Below are 27,196 nucleotides of genomic sequence, written 5' to 3'. Positions count from 1 at the left end.
GGGGCTATAAATATACAGCCAAGTCTTGTGTTAGATTTTTTTAGAGAGAGCGTGAGCACTGGGCTTACAGACCGTAGATTCCCTACGGCATCTTCTGGAAGGAGAAGGGCCTTTGACTTCTGCTGGTGCCATGTAAGATATATCCTACTACCGGGCATTTCCTGTGTTTATTCCTTGATTGTACTCCTGTTGTTTTATAAATCAACCCAAATGTTTATTTAATTAAATTGGCATAATCTGAGGAGGAGGGGCTCTTATTTCACCCCATGTTCTACTGCTGTACAATTAATAGCTCATAATTCCTGAAATATTACATCTCTGGGAAAGCCTTCTTGAACAAAAGCATTTTCAGTGAGCACATGAACATCACGATGCTGGGTGCCTGTCTAATTTCAGCTGGCAACTGATTCCAGAGGGTTGGAGCTGCAACACTAAATGTCTGATTTCTAGTCCAAACTAAGCCCCCCTCTGGGTCATGCCATGTGGTCAGCAGTGCCCCAACGGAGGAAGGCAGTTGCTGGGCAGCGATATATGGGTGAGGCAGTTCCTTAGCTAATTATCTAATTACTGAGGACCCCCTATTTTTCAAAAGCCAAGCCATGGACCCTCACTTTTGAAAATTTTGATAACTATGATAGTTACCTCTGCAAAGCAGCGTTGGATTAGCCCCTAATAAGCAAAGGATTTTAGGTATAATTAAAAAAAACAGGCTAGGGCTGGTTTTCAACATCCTGATAAATCAGCAGCTAAACAGCATGATATTCCGATATATCACAATGTCTGAAATTGGAGATCAGGCATGGAGATGAGGGAAGAAGCAGCCATGGAGATCAGATTGGGGGGAGAGGAAGCGGAGTCACCTCCACCTCATGGCTTGAGTGGGAGGGGAGGGGGATTGGGGGGGGTGGCAGCCAGCGAAGATGCAGTCCACTGTGTCTGCTGCTGCTTTCCTGCTGACTAAGAAGAGCTGTTCCGCCCTGAAGTGAGGGTGATCAGCTTTTATCCATCAGTGTGAGTGAGGGGAAGGCAGCGCCTCACAATCGGCTGCCCAGCTTTCCCTCATGCAAGGAGCAATGTATTGCTGCATGTTGCCATGTCAAAACCGTTACCGCGTTGTGATTCAAAACCGATTTTGGCCAATATATTGAAAAATTGCACAGCGCTAAAACAGACCATAAAATTGTGATATCACCATGCAAAAATGATAAAAAATTAGTGGGGGGGGGGGCAGGCAAGGGAACCACTGCCTTAGGTGACTGTCTGGTGCAAAGAGTCAGAACGGTCTCTGAAGTTTTCATGTCCGTGGCTTCAGTAAATGAGCTGACCCAGAATGTTAGAAGAGAAGCTGCAGAAAGAAATTGAGACATTTTAAAGGGAAAATTGTGGAACAACATTCCCTGCCACCTGGCTAATTTGCTGACTTTTATTGCAGATAATATAATAAATATATGATTAAAAGTACAGTAATAAAGAGAGAAACAGTTATAAATAAGAATATAATAAATAATAATAATACTTTACTTAATAATCATTGAAAGATATGTCCATAAATGGGCATGTTCTCCTATGGACAGAGAGCCACAGAAATAAAACAGACAAATGACTCAAGAGACCCAGAGGTGTGCTTCACCTCGTATGTTTTCACAGGCAAGGTTTCCGAAACAGAATCTCAATCGCAAATAGCATATTTAAATTATGGATTGCAGTGTGCCTGTCAGAAGACACAAACTGCGCACCTTCTGCCGTGACTCTTGCAGCGTAGGCATGCATCTGACTTGGCCTGCCCTGCCTCTCTTTGCCCTGGCATCCGCAAAAGGGCACAGGCAGGGTCAGATGACACAGCCACACATTTAAAGGGAAAGCGGGCGATCCGGGAAGGATTAACAACAGAGCAGAAGCCACCGCAGGGGAAGTGGATGGTGGCTTTGGAAGGGGAAAAGATGCATATTCAGGAAAAAGCAGGAACTGCCATCTTAAACGGTTTGGTTTATATCTGCAAGAAAAGAAAGGCAATTGAAATGTGGGCATGCCTCAGATTTGGTGTGCCGGGAGAAGCGTGAGTATCCCTCTAAACTGATGCCATGCACACCCTTCAACCATCTCAGGATGATGACGGGCACAGGAGGAGCCGTCATCTGCAGCCAAGAGATAGAAAGAAAAAATAGATTCTAGGGCCCGCCCTAGCCAGATTCCCTTCTCACCCAGCAGCATGCAAAATTCCCATGTAACAGAGGCAATCCTGCCACCAGCTGCCTCTGCCAGCATATTTAGGGCATCATTAAGGCTGCTCAAGTGTGATCAGACTTCTCCGGGAAATGTTTATGTGCAAATGTCACCTATTGTGCTCTTCTGCAGTTCCTGTTCCTTTCAAAGAGCCTCATGCAAGGGGATTCCCTAAGGATTAGGCCCCATATAAATTAGTGCATTGGGTGCAGTTCTCACGTCCTATCAGACTCCACATTCTCTTGGAACAACCCTTCCTGATAATGTCAAAATGTTTTGTTCTGATTATATTTTATGTTTGAAGCTTTTTCCTGGCAATTTTGAAAAACTCAGCCTTAATGCCAGACAAGAAGCAGCTGTAGATTCAGACCAGGTATCATGAGTGCCCATACACCAAACGAGCCCTCATGCATGGGACCAGGCAGCTCCACAGCTCAGACTCTTGGTTCAGCTCCAGTGCAGTCACCCACAGTGTAATTTATTGTTCACAAAATCATAACACACTTTCTGAATCAAGAGATGCTTGAAGAAGACCATCTGCAATTCTCAGTCAGCACTGAGCAACTGCTGGCAGAGAATGCAAATTAAAATTGATTTTCAATATGTGGTTATTGTACTAATCAGTTAATGTGCTATTGCTTTCTAATGAGAAATGGTCTGGTATCAGAAGACCACCTTACAGTGAACCAGATCAGGCCAGTAGTCCATTCAGTTGAGGGTCATCATTTTGAGCCAAACCCTGTTCTGACAAGGCTCGTAAGCAGCCTTTACCATGTCACAGGTACCCCCTGAGCATGTGCAGAGTGTGCACATGTTTATAAAACACCTTATCAAAGAGACCCCTTGGAGAGACAACTTTACCAGATGTACACATCCCCAGAGGTTGGCCAAGACTGGTCAGTAGAAATGGCAATGCTGTTTGTCTTCATGACAACATTTACAGGTAGCAGAAGTAGTGCAAGAAAGATTTAATAGTGCCCTAAGTGAAAAATGGACTTTCCAGATGTCTGGTTTTGGTTTCACATGGGTAAGAAGCGTGGGAAGGGAGACAAGAAGGAGGCATATATAAGGGATCCTGAGGGTCATCTAGTCCAACCCCCTGCAATGGAGGAATCGCAGCTAAAGCATCCATGACAGTTGGCCACCCAACCTCTGCTTAAAGACCTCCAAGGAAGGAGAGCCCACCACCTCACAATGAGTTTGTTCCACTGTTGAACAGCTCTTACCATCAGAAAGTTCTTCCTGATGTTTAGTCGGAATTTCCTTCTTGTAATTTGAAGCCATAGGTTCGGGCCAAACCTTCCAAAGCAGGAGAAAACAAGCTTGCTTCATCTTCCATGTGACAGTCCTTGATATATTTGAAGATGGCTATCATATCTCCTCTCTGTCTCCCCTTCTCCATGCTAAACATACCCAGCTCCCTCAACCGTTCCTCATAAGGCTTCACCCTCCTCTGCACACGTTCCAGCGTGTCAATTTCCTTCTTAAATTGTGGTGCCCAGACCATCAAGTGTAGCCTGACCCAAGGCAGAATAAAGCAGGACTATACTATTACTCCATATGCTAATTTATTGAGACATGCAAAGTACCAAGCCTTTATAATGCATTTCATTTCAGTTGGCATGGAATATCCTTTGACCTCCATTCATGGAAGCTGCCCATAAATAAATAAAAAAAGAACTGTGCGTATGCAAATTTGTGGACTTGCAAATGAGCCTTCCACCTTTTCCCTCATCCATTCTCAAGATGGCAATTAATGCTGGGACATTTCCTTCAGGGTGACCTAGTTTTAATTCTCTCTGCATTGCTTCCGGATTATCTTCCTGGAGCTTTTTTTCTATTGGGAGTAGGTTGAATCAAAACACACCATTTGGGACAGGCAATATAAAATCCTGATGTTTACCAATCTATAGGTTATTTTCCCCCAAATGCCAGCATAGATAAGTGTCATTAACTTTATTCATTCATATCCAATTTCCATCTGTGGCATTTAGAGGGAAAGGAGAAACTACCTCTTTCCCATGACTCTCCTTGATGTCATTGGTTTAATGGAAATTCCTGCGTGGCCCTCCCTTAATCTCAGCTCCACAGCTGTTGCAAACCACACTGAATTTCCCTCCAGGAACAGAAGGTGTCTGTGTTGCTGGGTTTTCACGGGTGGCCCAAGACTCTTACACTGGAGTGGTTGTTCTTTTTGGAGGAGGGTGTGGTTGCTATTGAATCATAGAATCATAGAATCATAGAGTTGGAAGAGACCACAAGGGCCATCGAGTCCAACCCCCTGCCAAGCAGGAAACACCATCAGAGCACTCCTGACATATGGTTGTCAAGCCTCTGCTTAAAGACCTCCAAAGTAGGAGACTCCACCACACTCCTTGGCAGCAAATTCCACTGTCAAACAGCTCTTACTGTCAGGAAGTTCTTCCTAATGTTTAGGTGGAATCTTCTTTCTTGTAGTTTGGATCCATTGCTCCGTGTCCGCTTCTCTGGAGCAGCAGAAAACAACCTTTCTCCCTCCTCTATGTGACATCCTTTTATATATTTGAACATGGCTATCATATCACCCCTTAACCTCCTCTTCTCCAGGCTAAACATGCCCAGCTCCCTTAGCCGTTCCTCATAAGGCATCGTTTCCAGGCCTTTGACCATTTTGGTTGCCCTCCTCTGGACACGTTCCAGTTTGTCAGTGTCCTTCTTGAATTGTGGTGCCCAGAACTGGACACAGTACTCCAGGTGTTGGTTTTTTTAAATATTTATTTTAGGTCTTGTTGTGATTTATGTGCAAATTGTTCAGTTTGCTTGTGTGTTAATGTTTGATTTATTGCTTATGACTACTTTTGCTATAAGGGATGCAGGTGGTGCTGTGGTGTAAACCACTGAGCTTAGGGCTTGCCGATCAGAAGGTCAGCGGTTCGAATCGCCTTGACAGGGTGAGCTCCCGTTGCTCAGTCCCAGCTCCTGGCAACCTAGCAGTTTGAAAGCACGTCAAAGTGCAAGTAGATAAATAGGTACCGCTCCGGCGGGAAGGTAAATGGTGTTTCTGTGCGCTGCTCTGGTTTCACCAGAAGCAGCTTTGTCATGCTGGCCATATGACCAGGAAAAACTGTCTGTGGACAAACGTCGTCTCCCTCAGCCAGTAAAGCGAGATGAGTACCATAACCCCAGAGTCGTTCTCGACTGGACTTAACTGTCAGGGGTCCTCCAGCCCATTCTTGTTGGCACCAGGGATGAGCAGCAAACTTCAGGCTCATGGGTCCTACTCCTGCTCTTGGTTTGTTAGGATGCCAGTGAATGTCAAAGTCCAGCAATCAGAGTGTGAAACAGTGTCAGGGGAAGGGCAACATGTGCCTAGAATTAAGGAACAAGGTGCTTCTTAGCAGTTGCTCAGCTCAGGGGTGTGTTTTTATCACCATATCTAAACTTACAGTCCAGTCCCAGACAAAACTCCACTCCTGGTTTTCCCAATAAACTTTCTTCATCTCAAAAAACACACACACACACACACACACACACACACACACACACACACAAACAACCTGTCAGGGGTCCTTTACCTTTTTTTTACTTTTGCTATGTTGTAGTTATGGGTTTTCTTCCATGTTGTAAGCCACCTTGAGCACGGTTTTAACAGTGGAAAGGCAGCATACAAATAAATTTATGTGTGCATGTATGTATGCATTTTGCTGTCTGAGGCAGAATGGTGCCCCCTCCCTGTCATGTTGCAAAATACCCCCAAACATGCACGGAACTGGCTCTAAGAGGATATTTTGCATATAAGACATGGACCTCCCAGAGAAAGAACATTAAACTGTGCAACAAGGAATTATTGTGCCCATGGAACATTCTGGGTACCATTACTGTTGAATAAAACCTGTAGGGTCTGTCCTGCCTGCCCAGATCTCTCTTTCTGATCAAGTATTGTGAGGTTTGTGCTGTAAATATTAAAACAAAAACTAGGAGAGATCAGCTGACATGAGAGCCCTTTACTCCTTTATTGTGCTTTGAAAATGTATCAACAGACTTGCAAATAACTCTACACAATTAAACAATAAATTTTATGCTTGCCTCTGGAAGGTGCCCAGCTTTGATAGTTTATTTAAACAAAGAAATCTGCTCTCTTTGCCCAACTCTGAGAGAATAAAAAGCCCTCTGGCAAGCACCTTTTCTTTTGGTGTGCAAACAGCCTCCAGCAGAAAAAGGGAAAAGAAGTATTTTCTCAGGAGATAATATGATAGCAGGGCTCAGAAAGGAATAGGGACAGGGATGGAAGGCCAGCAATTGCCCTGAGGTCTGGTCCTGGGGGTTCCCTCTGCGTGAGAATATCTTTTATATCCTTTAAGTCTATGTACATATGCACTGTCTCCTATACGCAAACATTCTGCACTCTCTCGCTCGGTCATTACTATATCTCGTGTTAGACCTTGTGCACGTGATATGTGCATGTAATGGTTACCTTGCTGAACATTAGCAAGTAGCAGGTTGGAACAGACAGCCAATTTTTGCTATGGAAGGTAGCATCTAATGTAGCACCACTAGGACCTGTTCATAAAGGAAAGCTTTGCTCTTTTGTGTGCATCTTATTGCATGCAGTGGGCAATTGTGTCTCCCAAACTCATTATTTTCCTGTTTCGGGTAGGTGATTGATTCAGGAAAATGATACAGTTGGGGAAATGATGTGGGGTGACAAGAAATGTGCTTTTTCGCACCCCAGACCTTTGTGACAATGGAGTCTGGTGCAAGTGAGAGAAATCACACCCCATTTCCCCCCAGTTGAAACCTATTTTAAGGGGAATGCAATCAGGAAAATGTGAGAGAGGACAAAGTCACCTTGCACCAGAAATCTTGGTATGTCGAGCATCATATTAATGTTGCTAAAATCACCAAAGAGTGTGCTTCATGCTGCTCTCTGGTTGGGCCTACATAAGGCACCACAGCTGGAAAGATCAGGGGTCTCAAATACTTCCCAACAAAAAAACATTGTATTCACTGATTCTACTCTATGTCTTCATTTGTGAATAGCTGCAGATGTTAGCAAAAGAAGGAATATTATGCAGAAAGGGGTTGAGGAGGGGGTGAAGAACAAACGTTGTATGTTGCCAAGTGAGTCTGAGAGCATGAGAATAGGAAGGAAAGAACCAGTGGCATATTTTAGAACTATACCCTAGTGGGCCTTGCAGAGACCTCACTTTTGCACCACAACTTTGCTTCCTGTTAACATCTGCCAAATCATTCACTACAGTTTCCTCCTCCTTCAAGCTATATTTTCAGTTCTTGCAGTCATTTAAAAACAGAAAGCAAGATGCCACTGTCAATGGTCTCTTCCCACCAGCAGAAGCTCTTGCATTTTCAGCAATGTCCTCCTAGGCCCCTCCAGTTCTTCAGAAACGCACATGGGTAATTCCAGTCATTTGTAAACTTTCGGGAATCGCTTCCTTCTCCAGGCTTCCCCTCTCTTTCCAGCTGTGTATGAGCCTCCCCATCTTGTCCTGAAATAACCCTGCCATTCCTGCCCTGGCCTACCCACGTACACAACGCTGCTAGCGCCTGTCAATCCCACTACAGCGTAGGCCCTCTTGCTCCAGGCTTCTGCTCCTCCCCCCTTGAGATTTCTGCCAGTGCCTCTCTCAAGTGGTTTCTGCAATTTGGGGCCTCCCCTCAGACTTCTCTGCTATTTTTGCCTTTGGAAACTGCAGCTCTGCCGGTCTTCCTCAGCCCTGAACAGGGCTGTCCTGCCAGTACTCTCATCTCGACGAGTTTGAGTAAAAGAAATTCAACTATTTTGTCCTTTTTCTCTGTCTGCTGCATTATTAGCAGCCTTCCAGCAGCCTCCTTGCTTCTGCTCTCTCAGCTGGTGTGGCTCTCGGTGTCAAGAGGCCCAGCAAACTTGGGCAGAAATGCCACCCTGAGTTTCCAAGGGTTGTTTGCAATTTTAAATGGTAACTAAACTATACCCAGAATAGTTTGGATTCAAAGGGTTGCCTAGGGAATTCCTGAGAGATTAAAGTCCTGTGGGTGTTTATTTCCCTGAAGCTCACTGTGTCCTCCTTCCCTGGCCTACCCAACAAGAGACGCAGCTGAGGAACACCCTGGTTTCTGGCCCCAGCAAATTTCCCAGAAGACTGGTTTCAGTGCTACAGGCCCAGCCAGGTTTTGGGTTACACGTGGATCTAGTTCACGCAACCAGCAGATGAGGTAGTAAACCACTTTCTGGACTTGCACAGCTTCAGACTGACTACAAGTAAGGGATAAAATGACTAGATACTCCTCTGTAGGTTTGCTGGGAGGAAATATAGTGGTACCTCTGGTTAAGAACTTAATTTGTTCCGGAGGTCCGTTCTTAACCTGAAACTGTTCTTAACCTGAAGCACCACGTTAGCTAATGGGGCCTCCCGCTGCTGCACAATTTCTGTTCTCATTCTGAAGCAAAGTTCTTAACCTGAAGCACTCTTTCTTTTGGGTTAGTGGAGTCTGTAACCTGAAGCGTCTGTAACCTGAAACATCTGTAACCCAAGGTACCACTGTACCTACATATAGAAAACTAGATGTCAGAGAGAAAGGTGTCTAGCCTTCTTCCTGGCATGCTAGTTTTCTGTGTGTGTGGATTTCTGTGTGCAAGTTGAAGCATTCAGTCATGTGATCCCATGCCCCTACGATCTGAGATGTAGAAGGGAGAGAATTAGATAACTGTGATCTGTACAATCAAGAAAAGGTCATAGCTTGCCAGTAGAGATTTCTTCATCATCTTAGTATGTGTGTGAAATGATGACCAAGTCAGATACACCACAAGAGATAAGCGTATAGCTCATGGCGTGACTTAAGGGTATTCCTTTCTGGCTTTGTCCCTAGTTGTCCCTGTTTCCATGACAACATTGATCAGGAAAAAACGGAGCTTGTGGCAAAGATGCTGAATTGGAGCAGCTTCTGAGTTGGAGTGAACAAGGAGGCCTGAAGGACTGAGAAAATGAGACAATAACGTCACGTCTCCCTCGTAAGCACCCCTCTCTGGCCGCATTTAGGAAGTGCTGCAACAACATCATCTCTCTTTTGCTCTGTGGTTTCCTTTCAGCTTCCTGAGAGCTTGAAAGGAAGGAGCACCCTGCCCATATGTGGAGAAATGTATACAACCCTAAGTACTCAAAACTATGAAGATAAAATTATGCAATTGTCAACACAACCAGTTCTGCAAAATATGTGTGTGTTGTTGTTTTTTTAAGGATCTGGAATATTGGTTTCAGTTCTCTCAACATCAATACTGAGGCAGGGAGCTATTGTAAATGCTTTAAAAAATGCTAAATTGGACAATTGACGCTACCTCAGGTTTTGTGGATCTTTGAAGTGGATCACTGTGGCGCAATCCATAACAAAAATTTTTTTGTCCTCCCACTGCATGCCTTAGAAGCAAAGTCAGAGCTGTTCTCAGGAATGTGATTTGGAAAGCTGTTGAATGGGAGGGGAATCATTTTTTTTTTTACTTTTGAAATTGAGTTTCTGAATGTTTCTGGAGTGTTCAGAAGCAATCAGTCTGCATAGTCTACAATAATTCTATAGTTTATCTAGAACATTACTGAATGCTTCCTCTCAATCAGGTCCATCTATTAGGGAGATGAAGGAGGCTTCCTCAGGCAGCAGCTTCTGGTCCAGTTAAAGCCCATAAGTTTGGTTACTGAATGTATTATGCTTTTATAGCTGGGCTGGGGATTTTATTCTGAGCTGCAGAAGCCGAAATGCCTTTGCCTGCCTCTGCTAGAGATGAGCTCAGACAAAATATTCCTGCATTGAAGAAGGCTGGACTAGATGATCCCTGGGATTCCTTACAACTCTACAGTTCTAGGATTCCGTGCCAGAAAGGAGAATATGATATATGAATGATGTAGACTGCAGAAACAAATCAGCTGCAAATTTGCCGGTTTCATCTCCCCTTCGTTTTAACAATCGTTGATTAATCATTCTTTATCTCTTTTATGATGGCCCCAATGCCAAAGGAATGACAAAATTAGGACTACCAAAATTGCACAAAACGGGGAGCAACCTTTTGAGTTTTCCAGGGGCAAAAAAATTAAAAATTATTAATGAAAATGGATCCAGGCTAAATCTGAGGCTGGGACTATTTTAATAGTATCAGTTCCGTAATAGCAATTCCTTCGTGCTCAGGAACTGTGGGAACACTGGCCCGGCATAATTGTGGAACGTTTTCATTTCTTCCCGGGTTTTTCTCTTCTGTCTCTGATTCTCTCCCTCTCCCCCCTCCCCTATTTCTTGCCGAAGCCCCGAAGGAGAAGTCCTAACTCTTTCTTGAGCGTTTTCGCATTCCCTGAGAAAGACCAGCGGGCTGAGGGGGAGAAATCCTGGAATGCTCCCTCCTGGCCGACCTTTCTGGGCTTTGGGGCGTCTCTGAAACAGAGAAAGGAAAGCCCTCCGCCCGGTGCGCGCACACCGAGATGCAGGGGCGCGTCAGCAGCGGGACTGGACCAGGGCGGGGGCTCTCCTGCCCCGCCCGCCCGCCCGCCCGAAGCTTGAAATAGCCCCGCGCCCCGGCCGGCCCCGAAGGAGAGCGAGCAGCCAGCCAGGCGGGCGGGTCGCGAAGCAGGAAGCGACGTGCAGCAGAGGCGGCGCCGCAACAGCAGCATCAGCAGCATCAGCAGCAGCGGGCGAGGCGCGTGGCGGTTGCGCATCCCGGGAGCCGCGGCGCTGCGCCGGCACTTTCTTCTCGGACGGGCGCGGAGCGGAGGCGTGTGGCGGGCATGGAGAGCAAGAAGGTGAGGGCGACGCCTCGGGGCTCGGCGTGGGGGGCTTCGGAGACTGGCGGCAGCGGGAAAGGGGCAGGAGGCGAGCGGGGAAAGGGCCGCCGGGCTGCCGGAAAGCCCTGGAAACGGGAGAGGAGGAGGGCCCTGGAAGGGGGAAAGGGGAGCTGGTGCTTGGCCGGCTTGGGGATGGAGCGGCCGGGGCAGACGCGCCGAAGACCCGCTCCTCCGCACCTCGCAGGGCAAAGGAAGGAATGAGCCTCGGCCTGTTCTGATTCTAAAAAGAATAGGCATTCTCCATTCTCTCCCGGTGCTGCGTGCTCGGGGGCCGCTCTTTGCCGCTTTGCCGCCTGGCCTGGGCCGGGTGAGGACGGGCTTCCAGGCGCGCGCCCGGCGGCACAACTGGCTGCTTCCCTTTGGCGTTCAGTAAAGATACCTGGCGGAGATGTGCTTTCGACAGAGCATTTGGGATGCAGGCGGTGGCTGCTCACTGCTGCCCTGATCCAGGAGGGTGCTCTTAGAGAGCGTCTCTGCCAAGGTCATTTAGAGGATGGCAAAGACTTGGATGCAACAAGTGGTGCCCCTTGGAATACTGCTCGTTGCCCGAGGGGAGCTTGAACGCCGTTAGTAAAATGTGGAGGCGGAAGACCAGAGCCTGGGGCAGGGAGAGAGCATGCATGTGCCAGGGAGCGCGCCTGGAGTTGGCGTGGGTTCCACCGTGAGGCTGCCAGGCCTCCCCACCCCCACCCTGAAGTGCAGGGCTGCCTTCTGGACAGACATTGCAGAGGGCACATACTGTTAGATAGTAGCAACACAATTATGCTGGATGGACAGCAAAGGAGATGTTTTTAGACAAATGTTTCTCATGGAATTGCCAAGGCCTCTGCTGTCCTATGACTTTGCAGTAAGATAAGGAAGCAGCAGAAACCCCACAGTGCAGTAATCCAGATTGTTGCATTTAAGGGCTGCCACAGGACACTCTTGAGATGTCAGCCAATTCAGAGGAGTCTACAGGAAAGCAGAGCTGTAGAAGGAGAAAAGTGAGGCTGCCTAAGGGAGCCTGGCCTGTAGGGAGGGGTGGGGGTGCACGTGCCCACACTCACGTACATGCATGCATGCTATACACAGTTGAACAGAGGGCTGGAAGTAGAAGCCTCAGCCCCTTACAATTACTTTGTCTTGTGGCTAGTCTAGGCTGATGTAGTCCTGTGATTCAGTGTGGGCTGGTAGACAGGAAGTCCTTGATTCAAATCTCACGTCAGCTATGAGACCAGGGAGCTGGCCTTAGGCAAGCTGGGGCTTCCCATCTGCAAGAGAGATGTGGAAATGACACAGCTTACATTTCTAATGGTGATGGTTACAAGATGGGAAGAGCTTTCAACACTGGAAAAAGTGCCATACCAGTTGCAATAATCATTTGACTGTTTGCTGGGAGATCTTAACCCTTCACAGCCAGCTTTGGGGTATTTACGTACTGTACATGTTTTTGTGTCTCATGTTTCCCTTTGCATTAAAAGAGAGAGGCTACCTAGCCATAAAGGCAGGATATCTCTGTGCCAGGATCCCATCCCTACCAAAATTTGTGGAAAACAGGGTGGGGAGATTTAAAGCACAGAAGCTGTAGACAGGTGGGGCCAGGGTGGTTTTTTGGTTGTTGTTTTTTGGTGGAGATGCTGGGGGGATGAAGTGGGGCAAGGGTGTTGAATCGCTTCGCCACATTCACTGTTTTCTCCAGAGCAATCCTCTCTCCAAAATGGGGGTGCCTGACCCATGACAGATTCAGGAAATCTGTTTTGGGAGCACATGAAGTGATGAGGTGCGCTTGAGGTTTGTTACAAGTTGGGACGCAGGTATATTTGGGTGGGATCTACAGGTTTCAGGGGCTCCCACTGGACTGGGCCCACACGTTCTGCTGTGCTGTGTCTCACCTAGTGGCACAAAAGTGGGTTCATGCAGTACCTGTAAGTAGATGGGCACACTTTAAAGGCCTGTGCCCACATATATATACAGATGTGCAGACATGCATCACGGCTGCCCCTCCACAGCATCCAATCTATCTTCTCAGATTTCAGCCCCAGAAAGCCTGGGAGAATTCTCCAGTGCTCTCGTCATGTGGTCTGGATCAGAATCCGTGCCGTAATAAAAAACGGTCACAAATAGCAAATCACACATCAAATTAAAACAGCCCTCCGAGGGATTGTGCAAGTTGTAGAAGCTTGACAGTAACAGGGAGGGACAGGGAGGTCATCTTTTTATATCTTTTCCAGTAACTACCCCCCCCCCAAACTGCCTGGGGCCTTACCTGTGGCAATTCCAATGCATGTGCTGGAGGAAGGGCTAAATTGTCTGATCTGTGGGAGATTAATGTTTTAATTTTCTTCCAATCCTGGATAAGGTAAGGAAGAAAGGCTAACAAATCCTGTGTTGGGCTCCATTAGCCTGCTTTCCTTTGTCCTTCAGCACAAGCATATTCAGGAAATCCTCAAGGAAGAACTTGTGTGTTGTGTGTCTGATTTGATTTTTACCCTTTAAGTGCTTGAATGTTTTCTCCCAGACACAAGCTTCACCAGCTGTTGCCTAGGGAGGGAGTCAGCCATTTTGAGGAGTTAACATTTGCAGACAGCCATCAATTCAACAATTTCCCACGTGTCTTTTTATTATTCTTCCTTTAAAAAATAATAATTGTGGTGACTTAGCAGTGTGTAATGAAGAGCTGAATGAGAAATATAAATGCTCTTGGATTAGAATTTTTCTGTTGGGGTAATGGTTCTCTGTATTTCCTGCACTTTTTTGTAGTGTCTACAAGTTGCAGTATTTCCCAAGCAGAATGGATAACTTGGAAAGCATTTCTCATTTTTACTCATTGATTTCTAAGAAACCTTGGATTGAGATTGCTTCTTGTTCGCATGGGAAGCCAATTGGGAAAATGTGAATTAACTGTTTTCTCTCCTTCCCTTCTATTGCAGAAGATAACGTGCCCGCTTGTCACTGCTGTGTTTGTTGCTGTCATTGGATCTCTCCAGTTTGGGTACAACACGGGAGTCATCAATGCTCCTGCAGCGGTAAGACTATGTGCTGTGGGCTTTTAGGGGCTGTCCTTGCCTTTAGTGGCGACCAGGAAGTTGAGGAAGCCATGAAGGGTACAAGAAGCAGAGGGGAAATAAATCAAATCATGGGGCACAGAAATGTAGTAGTCATGGAGACAGGGGAGATGAAACTCAAGAACAATTGACATCTGATGTATCCTTAACTATTGTGCGTATGAGGAAGAAACAAAAATAGGATACAGTCTCTCCGGGAAGGAAGAGTGGTCCGAATCCTCATGCCTAAATTCCACCAGCCACACAGGGATTCCTGGCTTGATATCTGGTAGTCCAGACAGACAAAGAATGTAAAGCATGGGTGTCACAGTGATGGTAGCGCTAAACCTGCAACCAAACCCCGTATTTCGAGGTATTTCCGGTTCAAACTCCTCTTTAGCTGTTAACACCTTTCCAGAAAAAGGACTTGTTGTGTGATAAATGTAATGGCCCTTCTTTTTGGTTGCATGGGATGCAAAGGTTTCCCCCAGTTCTGTTAAGGGGATATCAATTTTCCTAGCAACCTATTATTGCTGACCATTGCCTGAAAGTGGTCGTGCCCATGGAATCAGCACAGCTCATCCTGTAAGGAGGGGAAGAACTGTGAAGAAAATCTGGGGGAAACTACAGATAAAAACTCATTGCCTGTTTTCTGACCTGGCCTTGAGGAAGGGGGAAATTCACAACTTACAAGGGGCGGCATAATATAAAAGCTGGGTAAGGTCAGTTGGTAGAGCAGGAGACTCTTAATCTCAGGGCTGTGGGTTCGAGGCCCATGTTGGGCAAAAGATTCCTGCATTTCAGGGGGTTGGACTAGATGACCCTCATGGTCCCTCCCAAATCTATATTGCACACATGTGCACGCGCACGTTAGGTGTTTCTGCCCTGCCCTTCAAACAGATTCCCAGGACGGCTTCCAAGAAAATTGGCAAAACTAGCAAAAATACACAGAGACAATATACTAAACGCAGCAAAATCTGCAATATCCCTGCTCTAGGATGGCCAAAACATAAAAACGGCCATACCAGGATTGTGGGTGCTATAAAGAGAGTTTTGTTGCAGTCGGATGACTGAGGTGGGGACAGTGGGAGAAGAGCAGATTTGATGCTTAGAATTGGGGTAAGATTAAATGATTAACCTCCCAGGGACACACATCTTTGGGGATTTTTATTTACAGTATTCCACTCCTATCCCACCTTTCCTTCCAAGGCGCTCAAGGGGCAGAAATGGCTCTCCTCCTCATTTGACCCTCACAACAACCCTGGGAGGTAGGCTAGAGGCAGTGGCTGGCATCCAAGGTCACTCAGTGAGCGTCATGGCCTAGTGGTGATTTGAATCTGGCTCTCCCAGGTCCAAGTCCCGACACCCTCAGCATGACACTGGTTGGAGGGGGAAGGAAGGTAGCTGTAATAAAAAATGGAGGACCGCCAGCTGCTGAGTCACAGTGAGGGCACATCTGCTGGAAGGAAGAAAGGCAGGCAGGGAGGGAGGGAGGGAGGGCCTGGCGCACAGTGCAGAGCTGAGAGATGCTCTGGTTTCCCATAAGAGTCTCTTCTACTTCAGCCCCCACCTCTGGCTCCAATCCTGTAACTATCACCCCCCTTCCCCTTACAGTTATAATTCTTAGCCGTCTTTTCTCGATCTTCATATTTTCAATCTTCCATGCAGTAGTAGAGCAAGGAAGACACCTCAGAATTGCACCATTAGATTAAGAGGGAGAACCGGGGAAGTGTGTGGGTTTGGGTTTTTACAAAACGAATGACTCACTTGTACCATGCGCACCCGAGATCTGAAAATGCAGAAACCGCAGGCATCTGTTCTTGCGCTCATGCTTAAGGTCCTGCTGCCATCTGGTGGCAGCGCAGAAGATGGCTGCCTCCTGTCCACTGACCCTGCTGCTGCTCTCTTTCCTCATGTTGACCGGAACCATTTGCACCTGAACACTTTTTCAAATATGTGAAAGGGTGGGTGGGTGGGTTTCTTGTGGCTTTAGTAGTTGTGAGTGCAGAAGATGGAATTTCAGCAGACACAGCTATTACCTCCTTTCATGTCTGACTATCAGCCAAAAGCCTCTTCTCTTTACAGGAGCCGTGCATGTATCAGAATGTAGATTTGTATGACTTGGTTAATTAAATGTCTGTTTAATTCAGTGGATTGAAAGATAAGGTCCAATATTATGTGATAAAATATACCTGTTTAAAGCCATAAGCCAATGCACTCTTCTTACCTTTGAGAAGCACTTGAGAACTGCTTGCTTGAGATTTGCCATGCCTCAAAAGGAGGCAGTGTCTCCACTCCCCATTTCTTAACTTTTCTAGAATAGTTTTCACTCTTTCTACCTCCAGGGGACATTTTACACGTTGAATTACCTGCAACAGATAAATATTATTATTATTTTTAAAAAAGAATTACCTGCAACAGATTTCCTGTACATTGCAGACATTAGAATGAACACTCCATATTGGCCTGACATATGGCAGGAGCACGGGGCTTCCAGGAAAGCTTGTCTGCCATTGTGTATGTTCTCGCGGAGTAATTCCTGATTTAAACTTCCAGTAAAGCCAAGGTTCCTTCCTCACTTACTGTTGGAAAACTACTGCCCTGGAACCATAAAAGTATTTCTCTTGTCTTGAACCAGATTCACTTAAACACTTTTAGAAAAGTATTTAACTTTTATACCACTCTATATATCAAGAAGCTTTTCTTTTGATTTCTGTTCTCACCTCATTACTTTAGTACAATTCTAAAGTTTTCTTAACACAATATCCCTGGCATGTGGTTGTAACTCAATACCTATGGAGTGTTTTTTCTTCTCTCACACACAGGTTATCAAAGAATTTTTTAATGAATCATGGGTAGAGCGGTCAGGCGCCCCGATGTCCGAACCACTGCTCACCTCACTATGGGCACTCTCTGTGTCAATTTTCTCAGTAGGAGGGATGCTTGGCTCTTTCTCTGTTGGACTTTTCGTCAACCGATTTGGCAGGTACGTTGGGGGAATATTCTGGACTACAGAGCAGTTTCCGCCTCCATTTTGAAAAACAAGAAGGGATAAGAGGAAATTAGCTCCATTACAGAATGGACAGAGAATTCAATTCCATAATGATCATTGTGTCACACTTTGGGGGAATGCCTAGTATGGAAGTACTAAGAAGGCAACTTGCCCTACCAGAAAGCATATTTTGGGTGCCGTTAAGGACAACAAATTGCACAGGCAGAGGGGAACAATAGAGCCCAATCCACCAGGAAGAGCTTCTGCACAAGCCCCCTCGAAATGAGTCTGCTTTGTTCTCCAGTGTGGTTTCTTTGCACATGAGAATGTCCCAGTGATGGATTATGACCCATATTAATTAGGGGTGCATGGTGCCACTTGGATTTTCTGTTTAAATAAGTAACACCACTTTGGGCATATTTATATGGAAAAGCGGTATATAAATTGAAATAATGATACGATTTTTCCCCTCCTGTGCAGGCGAAACTCTATGTTGCTGGTGAATGTTTTGCCCATTTCAGGAGGCATTTTGATGGGCTTCTCCCGAATGGCAAACGCTTTGGAAATGTTTATTGCTGGCCGGCTTGTTGTTGGTATCTACTGCGGCCTCTGCACTGGCTTTGTGCCCATGTATATCAGTGAGGTCTCCCCCACTGCCTTGCGAGGAGCTTTTGGCACACTGAATCAGCTGGGTATTGTCGTGGGTATCCTGGTGGCACAGGTAAGAATGATTACAAAGCCACGCAGCTAAGTGGTTCATTGGGATTGCTGGAAGGGAGTTAATGACCAGGTCCCAACTCTGTGCACCTGGGAGTAATCCCTGTTGAGGACCGTGGACTTAATTCTAAATTAAACATGCATAAGATGGGTTCAGTTGGCTACTTGGAAAATAGTTTATGGCTAGTTGATAAGGCTGCTGGCAGGGACTGTCTTGTTTTGTTATTGACCTCATGTAAGTTACTCTGAGGGGACATGGGTGGCGCTGTGGTCTAAACCACAGCGCCTAGGGCTTGCCAATTGGAAGGTCTGCGGTTTGAATCCCCGTGACGGAGTGAGCTCCCATTGCTCGGTCCCTGCTCCTGCCCACCTAGTAGTTTGAAAGCACGTCAAAGTGCAAGTAGATAAATAGGCGGGAAGGTAAACGGTGTTTCTGTGCGCTGCTCTGGTTTCGCCATGTGGTCATGCTGGCTACATGACCCGGAAAAACTCTGCAGACAAACGTCTGCTTCCTCAGCCAGTAAAGCGAGGTGAGCGTCGCAACCCCAGAGTCGTTCGCGACTGGACTTAACTGTCAGGGGTCCTTCACTTTTTAAAAGTTACTGTGGAGCTTTTTTCAGATTAAAGCTGAATGTGCTTAAAGTAAATGAGTGAGGATTCATTCAGGAAAGGAGATGCTACATTACAAAGAATCATTCCTTCCTATCATTGAAACTGGGTGGAGTTCTGTAGAGGTGGGCTAGGGATCATCAACAAACTACCATTCCTCGTGGGAAGAATCCATGCTTCTTTATGGGAAGCCATAGATTGTTATAAAACGTCTAGTTATGCTGCACGTAACTTTCAGTTTCTGGAAATGTAGCTCATAAGCGTTTTGTCTTGTCTTTCTCTCCACCAACTTCTACAATCAGGTCTTTGGCCTAGATGTCATCCTGGGAACTAAAACTCTCTGGCCATTGCTGGTCGGACTCACCGTTGTCCCAGCCGTCTTGCAGTGTGCAGCACTGCCATTCTGTCCTGAGAGCCCTCGATTCCTGCTGATCAACAGGATGGAGGAAGAGAAAGCGCATGCAGGTAACCACCGAGTAATGAAGCGATCCAATCCCTTGGCTTGCAGCAGCGTAGCCTCTTCATTATCCTTAGGGGTAGCTCATAGGACAATCTACTCCCTTCCAGAAGCTGTAAGGGGAATTGCAACTTAACAGGCCACACACTACCATCACCTTTCTTGTGTACGTCCCATTATGTTCTGTCTGCACTATTGGCCATGCATAGCTATGAAGTATAGACGAAGGTACCGCCCACTTGAGCAGCCATTTTTAAAAAATGGCATTTTATTGATTAAATGCTGGTTACTGAGGCAGCATGATTTTAAAACTGATTTTCAAAATCAGCACTATGATGCTTTTTCATCTGAGCGCTACTGCATAAATAATTGTAATTTTTAAAAGAATTAGCCAAAAAGATTAGTAAAACATTAAAATGGGAGCCATTGGAAAGATAATAGGTTCACCTACCAAACTGTCACTACCCACATCAAAACCACACCTCTAGAAGGTAGCATTGAGAACCGCCAACACCTGCCGTGATTGCTGTATTGTTCTTTTCTCTATTCTTTTCTCTAATTATCATATTTTCTGAGAAAAATCTGATTGAGAAAACAGTACAAAGAAAACATAGAAGCATGGAAATCCTGGATGGCCCTTTCAATTCCTCTTTGTCTTGTCTTCTCCAAAACTTGAACTGGACTCAGTCAAGTTGTTTTGTGGGTTGTGTGAATGGTTTCTGTTTCACAGAGGGACATAAGAAACCCAGAATATTCCTGGGTCTTGCCATAAGGTTTGCTTCTGTGCCAGTACCTGCCTGCAATGGGAAAATGCAGAAACATGAGTAGAAAGGGGAAAGTCTGAGTGTTACCCATAGGATTTCTTTGGGAATTCCTTCCTGGATCTGTAAGGGTATCAACTTGCCTCAGCTATGAATGGAAGCATCTCCAGGTGTGGGAGATCTCAGCCTAATTACAGCCGTTGACATATTATAGCAGGCATGGCCAAACTTTGCCCTCCAGCTGCTTTGGGACTCCCATCATCCCTAGCTAACAGGACCAGTGGTCAGGGATGATGGGAATTGTAGTCCCAAAACAGCTGGAGGGCCAAGTTTGGCCATGCCTGTGTTATATCTCTCTCAATGTACATGAGAGAACAATGCCATAAGCAAGAGAAACTGTCCCCTGCCGAGAATTTGAATTTAGCCAATGGGGAAAGCAGCAGGGAAAAGTGGAGAGAGAATCAAGAGGTAGCAAGAGATCTGTATTTGTGAGCAAATACAGTTAAAAATACTTTGATTTTGTTAAAGTTGGTGATGAGGATTAATGGGTTAGACCAAAGGCCAGTTGACCTCATGAGTTGAGCAGAAGAATAAACTAGGGAGCTGGCTTCATTGTCACGAAGAAGTGAACTCTCAGGGTAGGAGGACATTATCACTGTCGCGTTGTGCATAATTCAGATGTTTGATTCCTCCTGCCAGTTCTCCAGAAGCTCCGTGGCACCCAAGATGTGTCGAGTGATATTCAGGAGATGAAAGAAGAGAGCGCCAAGATGTCTCAAGAGAAGAAAGTGACCATTCCTGAGCTCTTCCGTTCCCCCAGCTACCGCCAGGCCATCATCATTGCCATTGTGCTTCAGCTCTCCCAGCAGCTGTCCGGCATCAATGCAGTATGTTGCTTTCTTCCATTCCCTGAGCGCTTTTCTCTTCCAGCCAAATACTTTTGCCATGTAGAAGGAGGCGGCCATGTTCTAAATTGCTGGCCTTGTGGATGGGCCAGTTCCTGTTGGAGAGCTCCTCTTTGAAGCAGAGAATAGTGATTATGGGCTTGTAGGAGAACCTTAGTCACAGTAACTGAGGCCCCAGTCCCTGGATATAAAAGTAGGAACAGCTGCAATCCACATGAAAGGACTGTTATGAGGCTTAAAGATAGCAGGGGATTTTGTTACCTGCCCTCAATCTTAGCAACAGTTAAGCAATGCAGTGGTCAATCCTGCGCACACTTACCTGGTCAGAATTCCCATTATACTCTGTGAGATTTGCTTCTGAGTCAATAGGCACCAGGCAAAAACGTTCCTTTATAACCAGGCCTTTGGTTGACATCCTATGCCCTTTTAAAATGTGGCTGTTTCTTTGGAGAGGGGTGTTATTGGGTTGTTGTTATATTTTGATTATATAGTGGTTTTTATGTTGACCTTTTCTGTGAACCGCCCTGAGGCCTCTGGGTATAGGGTGGCATATAAAATAAATGAATAATAATGAATAATAATAAGATAGACGTTGAATTTCCCTGCTTATCATTAAGAACAAGGTGAGCCCCAGACACCAGCAGTGACAAATATTTATCTGCCTTTAGGTCTTTTACTATTCTACTGAGGTTTTTGAAGATGCTGGAGTGAAACAGGCAGTATACGCTACCATTGGTGCCGGTGTGGTCAACACCATCTTTACAGTTGTATCGGTAAGTAGTCTTCGGCAACATGGCATTCATGTACTTTATAGCGGAGTCAAAGTCTCCCCTCTCCTTCCCTTTATATTTATCTTTATATCTAGAACAATAGGGAGGGAGGTAAATATATGGCTAGAATTCAGGGTGGGTACTCAGTCCTGTGACCCTGTGCTTAATTGTTCTCCCCACTGGGCAACATTTTCTTTTCGAAACAGGGAGCGTTGCTTCCTTCTCCTTCCTTCTTTCCCGATTGTGTTGCCCTGAAGCCAGATCTGCCTGTGGGCAGGAGGCAGTTTCCTCGTTTGTCCCTGTCATGAGAGAGGATGGAATGCTGCTGCTGCTGCTGTTGCTGCTCCATGGGGAATAACAGGGTCGCCCCTGTTTGCGTTCCTCCCCACCTCCACAAGCACGGAAATGTTTCCCAGCTATAGAACAGCAAACTCTGAGGTGGCGTTTCTTGTCTTAACCAAAGTGACTTCAGATATTATAGCAGTACTACTTGAGCTATGAGTTTTAATTCAGTTCGTCAGTTGGCCTTTGTTCTCATGGGTTATCAGAGTAGAAAATGAAAAGGGTAGTTGTTTTTTATATATTTGAATGGTCTATCTTTATATATATTAAAAATGACTGGTAGTCTTTGCTTATTAAAGTGTTAGGGTACTGTTTCAGGGTTGGGGGATGGAGAAGAGATTTCAGTTAAGTTGGGATGCAAATTCACAGGACACTTCACCAGCCTGATGGTTGTTATGATCATCATTCAATTACAAAAGGTAGTAGGTCCAGTCGCGGACAACTCTGGGGTTGTGCGCTCATCTCGCTCTATAGGCCGAAGAAGCCGGCGTTTGTCCGCAGACAGCTTCAGGTCATGTGGCCAGCATGACTAAGCCACTTCTAGCGAACCAGAGCAGCACACTGAAATGGTGTTTACCTTCCCGCCAGAGCGGTACCTATTTATCTACTTGCACATGACGTGCTTTTGAACTGCTAGGTGGGCAGGAGCAGGGACCGAGCAACGGGAGCTCCCCCCGTCGCGGGGATTCGAACCGCTGACCTTCTGATTGGCAAGCCCAAGGCTCTGTAGTTTAGACAAACTCTGAAGAGGAGGCGGCGCTTAAGTTTGGGGAGAGCGCTTGCCACCAAAAGCAACATTTTATTTTTCTTCCCATTTCCCAGCTCTTCCTTGTAGAGCGTGCAGGCCGCAGAACACTCCATTTGATTGGCTTAGGAGGCATGGCCATCTGTGCTGTCGCCATGACTATTTCCTTGGCCTTGAAGGTAAGCCGTCACCATCCCTGCTTCCTGGTGTGTCCGCAGTGTCTTTGGGGTCAAAACAGATCAGGCATACATGCAAGTGTAATGGAAAGAAAGGCAATGGCTTGCAGGTTGGAATCATTATAATAGTATTGCAGCTGATTTTTCACAGGCCAGGATGTACCCTAGTCCACTAGCAAGCAAGACAGCCACAACCAGGTCACCCTTATTTTGGAGGTCATGGTTTTCCCCCTCCCCATGTTGTTCTCACAACAACCCAGAGGCTGAGAGGCAGTGAGTGGCCCAAGGTTGCCCACTGAGCTTCATGGCTGAGAGGGGGTTCAATCCCTGGTCTCTCAGGTCCTAGTCCAACCCTCCAACCATTACTGGTTCTCATAGGTGCGCTAGCTGCGTATTTGCTTCATGCTGTTGCTTCTCACAGGCTTGGCTCAAAGGTTTTTTGCAGGGAGAAAGTAATTGCAGCTCGCTTGCACCTGGATTCAGATCTAGTCTTGAGTCTGGAAATCTGGCGGCTGGGTTTTTCTTTCTTAGCTTCAGGCCCCTTTCTGCAAAATATAAATGAAAATGAAGCAGATACAGACACAGACTCTTCTGTCTCAAAATTGCTAACTGCTGTTAATTCTCTTTCTCTTTGTAACAGGGCATTGTATCCTGGATTGGCTACGTCAGCGTTGTTGCCACGTTAGCCTTTGTGGCTCTCTTCGAAATTGGCCCTGGCCCAATCCCCTGGTTCATTGTGTCTGAACTATTCAGTCAGGGGCCTCGTCCCGCAGCTGTGGCTGTCGCTGGCCTTTCCAACTGGACGTCCAATTTTCTAGTGGGCATGCTGTTTCCGATCCTAAAGGTAAGAGAGTTGCTTGGAGCAATGTATCACGATCTGTGTATTGGGTAGTTAACAGCATAGCCAAACAGTTCTCTTTAGAATGAGAAAGGTCAGAGGGCAAGCAAGGGCACTGAGAGGTGAAAATGAGCAAACAAGAGTTTGTCACACTTGAGAATAGTGGTTCAGAGGAGCTTTAGTGAGTGGTTTGCTGGTGTGATAACATTTGGGAAAGTGTTTTCTTTGCAACTTGCAAGGATTAAAATAGGCTTGCATTGGCATGATACACGTCCGGTTGTGCAGGAGCCCCATGCAGAGCCTGGAATTTGGCCTGTACATACTGCATGAATGGGAATGAGAGGGAGAGTGGAGAAAGAGGTTTCTGGATGCCCTGACCTGTCATCCCTGCTCCTATTGGTTGCTCAGTTAGCAGCCACACACACAGGTCAACTTGGGCCAAAGCTCTTTGCTTTTCTTGTGAACCCTCAAGTGGCCAAGTCCTCCTGGTCTGAAAAATGCCGCAATGGGAAGGCTTCCTGCCACAGGGCATGTAACAGCCGCATCAGGGCATGATGTAGGAGAGCTAGTGAGAAGCATATGCTACACGCAGAGGACTCTGATGATGGACCCCATAGCTATGTTTTTAATTTCAGGCCTGTGACCTTACTGAGGTATAACTCTTTCTCTTTTCTCCCTCGCAGAATGTCCTCAAACATTATGTTTTCCTCATCTTTGTTGGTTTCCTCATCTTCTTCTTCATCTTCACCTTCTTTAAAGTCCCTGAGACAAAAGGCCGGACTTTTGAAGAGATCTCCAGTGGCTTTGAAAGGAGAAGAGAGGATGGTATTCTTCCAGCAACCATGGAAAAGGGGCCAATGGTGGAACTGACTAGCATACAACCCACCAAAGATGTTGCACCAAATATTTAACAATGTTCTGTTCTTGACACTTTCTCGGTTCTGAGGATAATCCTCACAGGGGGGAAGCAGAGATACTTTTTTAATTGCTGCTATTTCTTCATTTCCCCGTCAGCCTTTCCTTGTGTGCCAAGACTCTTGCCACATGCTAAAACAAGTTAAATGCAGGGAAACTTGCCTTGCTTACAGTGCTGGAAGGCAATATGGCTTTATCATTCTCCCTACATTGCTCCTTTCCCTGTCACTCATTCATAGAGACCTAAGAAATGGCTCCCTCCCCCGCCTCTATTTAATACATTCTCCTTGCATCATTACATGGGGCGAACCCTGTATAAGGGAGTTCTGGTCATTTACAGCTTTGAAGTAAATTATTTTCCTGTAAGTGAACTGACGGCTTCTCCTATGGTCCTTCTCTTGCCAGAGTGTTTTCTACAGTGTGGATGTGGGGAATGGCTGCCCAGAATTATTTAAATCATGGGTGTGCATGGGAAAGAGCTATATATTTCATCAAATGGGAGTTTGCTTCATCTTCGGGAAATAGGGATAAAGAGAAAAGTCCCGCCCCCTTTTGTACTATTCGAGAAAAATTGTTTACTAGAGTTTATTTATTCCTGTGTCATTTTGCTTGTAAATATTTATTTTTATGTAAAATAGAAGGAAGTGTGGACTGGGAATCACTATGACTGTCAAAGCATTTTGGTGGTAGGCAGTGAAATACCAAAGAGGAAAAGGTCACTCTGTAGGTGGTGTACGGTCCTGCGGAGATTGTGCTTATCACTTTTTAAGGGTCTACTGTGCTGTTAGGAAAACTGAGCCGTGGAGAGAACAAGCCTGTAGTTCTATGGACGCTTCTGTGCTTACCAGACTATTTGGTGAATGTGTTGAATACCTGTCGTTAAGTATTACTTGAACATTGTAATGATAAAGTAAAGAAGGCATTGCAACTTGATGGATTCAGTCATCCCATTTCCAGCTTAAAGGCTGGAGGCCATTTCTTGTAGTGATTTTTTAAGACATGAATGAATGTCCTGTGGCTGCTAATGTGTGAACGTATTATTCAGGAAGGGGGACATAAATGTCTTATTTCGAGACCCATCCAGTCTTTATGGACTTCAGTATTTGTAGGGTCTCCTAATTTGCATTTGCAATATGAGAATTGAACCTTTCTGTGAGGGCATCCACCTCACATTCTGCACTAGTGAGAAGTGAAAAACCATCTCTGGAGGCCTCTCTGTAGGTTCCCCTCCATTTCTCTTCTTTTTGAAGTAGACACAATTCTGTATCACATTTTCAAGCATATTAGGGTCCTGGAATTCACAGTGTCTCTTAAAGGCGTTGTGAAGTAGTAGGATGACATTGACCTACTGTGTCTTGTGGCAGTCATGATAGTTTAGTGGTTTGTTCTCTCTCTCTCCCTCTCTCTTTTTAAAAAGAGTAACACAACAGATGGTATTTATGAAATTGAAACGAAACTAGCTTTCCAAAATGTATTTTTGTAATTAATTATTTTATTATTAAATGAAGTATGTGGCAGTTTATTGACAAGAAATAGCTTTGGGCTGCAGACGATAGAATGTAGGAATAGAGACTAAAGCTACTAAAACTGGATACTAAAAAGTTGTAACCCCATTTATCTGAAGAGCCTGAGATCTCAAATATTTGTTAGCCAGAACTAGGGCTTATTTTACTTGAGATTTCGCTCACTCTCGTCTTGCGGGGAATGTTCTGTTACAGGTACAGATATATGACGTAGTGCAATATGCTAGCATTATGTTTGTTTTAATTCATTCCACTTGAAGAGGAAGCCAGTATGTATTCATGATCTCCTCCCTGTTCATGCTCATTAACCCAGTGGGACAATGTCCATACTCAGTGACTGCATGGGAAGATGTCTACCCCATAATCTTAAACCAGTAGTAAAAATAATACTGTCTCCCTCACCTCTCCAGGGGAAACCGGGGAACTATTGCTTTGTGACATCATCCCTAGTATGATGTGGTCTTCCTTGGGGCATTGAACTTTGGGAGGCTTTGAAGGAAGTGAGTGCCTACTGTCTTGGGAGTACCTGTTACATTCTTAGCTTGGAAGAGCCTCACTTCCAGAACAACTGAAAAGAGATTGTCATAAACACTGGAAATTGTTACCATCCGTTTATATTGATTATTGCGAATTATCTTCATGTTGCTTCTTTTTGCTGCTCAGCCTGTTACATAAAACTCTTGAGGGTAATGAGATGGTGGTTGCGGTAGGATGCCTGCAATCACCCTGAAGCAAGAGAGAGACTGGCAGTCCCCAAACCTTCCCTCATGGCTTGAAACATTTGGCATCCAGCAAAGGCATGAATAGCCTGTTTTGACACAATCTCCTTGGGCTTCCAAGATGGATGGAAGCCTCTTTTTGTGCAGCAGAAGAGGAGAGGCAGCTTCAAGTGTCAAGCATTGTGGTTACACTCTTTTAAAATCCATAATTTCTTTACCCAGATATCTACCCCCTCACATCCACTCCCCATTTTTGGATCCTGCTTTCTTTTTCTTTTTTTGAGTTCACACTTCTTTTTATTTTTTGACCTTCAGTCCTGTCCCCCCCCCCCCAGCATCTCTTCCAAATGGGGTGGCAAAAGCATTCCTGACCTTGCATTCCACACTTCGTGCAATGCCTTGGGTTGAAATTGTGTAACTCACTTGTTCCTTTTTGTTTTCTGTACTGTGAATATTTCCAGTGGGTTTTATAATTTTTGTTATTGTCAATGTGTTGGATGTTTTTAAAATAAAAGGTTTCGGTGGAAATACTGCATACCTGTGTGTATAATTTCTAGCTTTGTAATTTCTCCCCATGAGACAACAAACAACAAACTACTAACAGTTAACCTTTTCATGCGGATTCAAACCCTGCAGATCATTCCTGGACTTCCCATGCAGCAACCTGCAAAATCACTTAGACC

The 27,196-nt window shown here is 45.6% G+C and overlaps 2 protein-coding genes and 1 long non-coding RNA gene across 4 annotated transcripts in view; 1 reads left to right on the top strand and 2 right to left on the bottom strand.

Annotated features, from left to right (window-relative positions):
- The first annotated feature begins 9 nt into the window (after positions 1-9).
- On the top strand, positions 10-27,048 carry LOC308594570 (solute carrier family 2, facilitated glucose transporter member 3-like). Of its 2 annotated transcripts, XM_081207802.1 has the most exons (11): positions 10-132; positions 9,070-9,211; positions 13,931-14,026; positions 16,870-17,030; positions 17,517-17,757; positions 18,665-18,827; positions 20,280-20,467; positions 21,154-21,258; positions 22,420-22,521; positions 23,159-23,362; positions 24,040-27,048. In XM_081207802.1, the coding sequence occupies exons 4-11, from the start codon at positions 16,921-16,923 to the stop codon at positions 24,265-24,267; spliced, it is 1,341 nt and encodes a 446-aa protein (XP_081063928.1). In that variant the 5' UTR covers positions 10-132; positions 9,070-9,211; positions 13,931-14,026; positions 16,870-16,920; the 3' UTR covers positions 24,268-27,048. The 2 variants fall into 2 exon arrangements, with proteins under 2 accessions (XP_081063928.1, XP_081063927.1); XM_081207801.1 differs by lacking the exons at positions 10-132; positions 9,070-9,211 and adding an exon at positions 10,823-10,979.
- Positions 1,114-3,662, bottom strand: LOC308594651. Its single transcript, XR_014011522.1, has 3 exons — positions 3,450-3,662; positions 1,522-1,993; positions 1,114-1,345 (listed from the first exon to the last, which is right to left on the bottom strand). It is a non-coding gene; the product is annotated as an uncharacterized lncRNA (long non-coding RNA).
- The window catches only part of ABLIM2 (actin binding LIM protein family member 2), a 64,186-nt gene continuing 59,908 nt past the window's right edge, over positions 22,919-27,196 (bottom strand). The window contains exon 15 of the mRNA XM_081207752.1: positions 22,919-23,063. Coding sequence (XP_081063878.1) covers positions 22,934-23,063 — 130 coding nt within the window. The 3' untranslated portion in view covers positions 22,919-22,933. The remainder of the gene's footprint in view (positions 23,064-27,196) is intronic.

The sequence above is a fragment of the Podarcis bocagei genome, assembly GCF_964188305.1.
Source record: "Podarcis bocagei genome assembly, chromosome: 9".
Lineage (NCBI taxonomy): Eukaryota > Metazoa > Chordata > Lepidosauria > Squamata > Lacertidae > Podarcis > Podarcis bocagei.
The sequence above is the reverse complement of the archived record's forward strand: the minus strand, read 5'-3'. Positions and strand labels throughout refer to the sequence as shown.

Coding starts and splice junctions, on each gene's coding strand:
- LOC308594570 (XM_081207801.1), top strand. Junction 21,259..22,419: donor CCATCTTTACAGTTGTATCG/GTAAGTAGTCTT, acceptor CCCATTTCCCAG/CTCTTCCTTGTAGAGCGTGC. Junction 23,363..24,039: donor TGCTGTTTCCGATCCTAAAG/GTAAGAGAGTTG, acceptor TCTCCCTCGCAG/AATGTCCTCAAACATTATGT.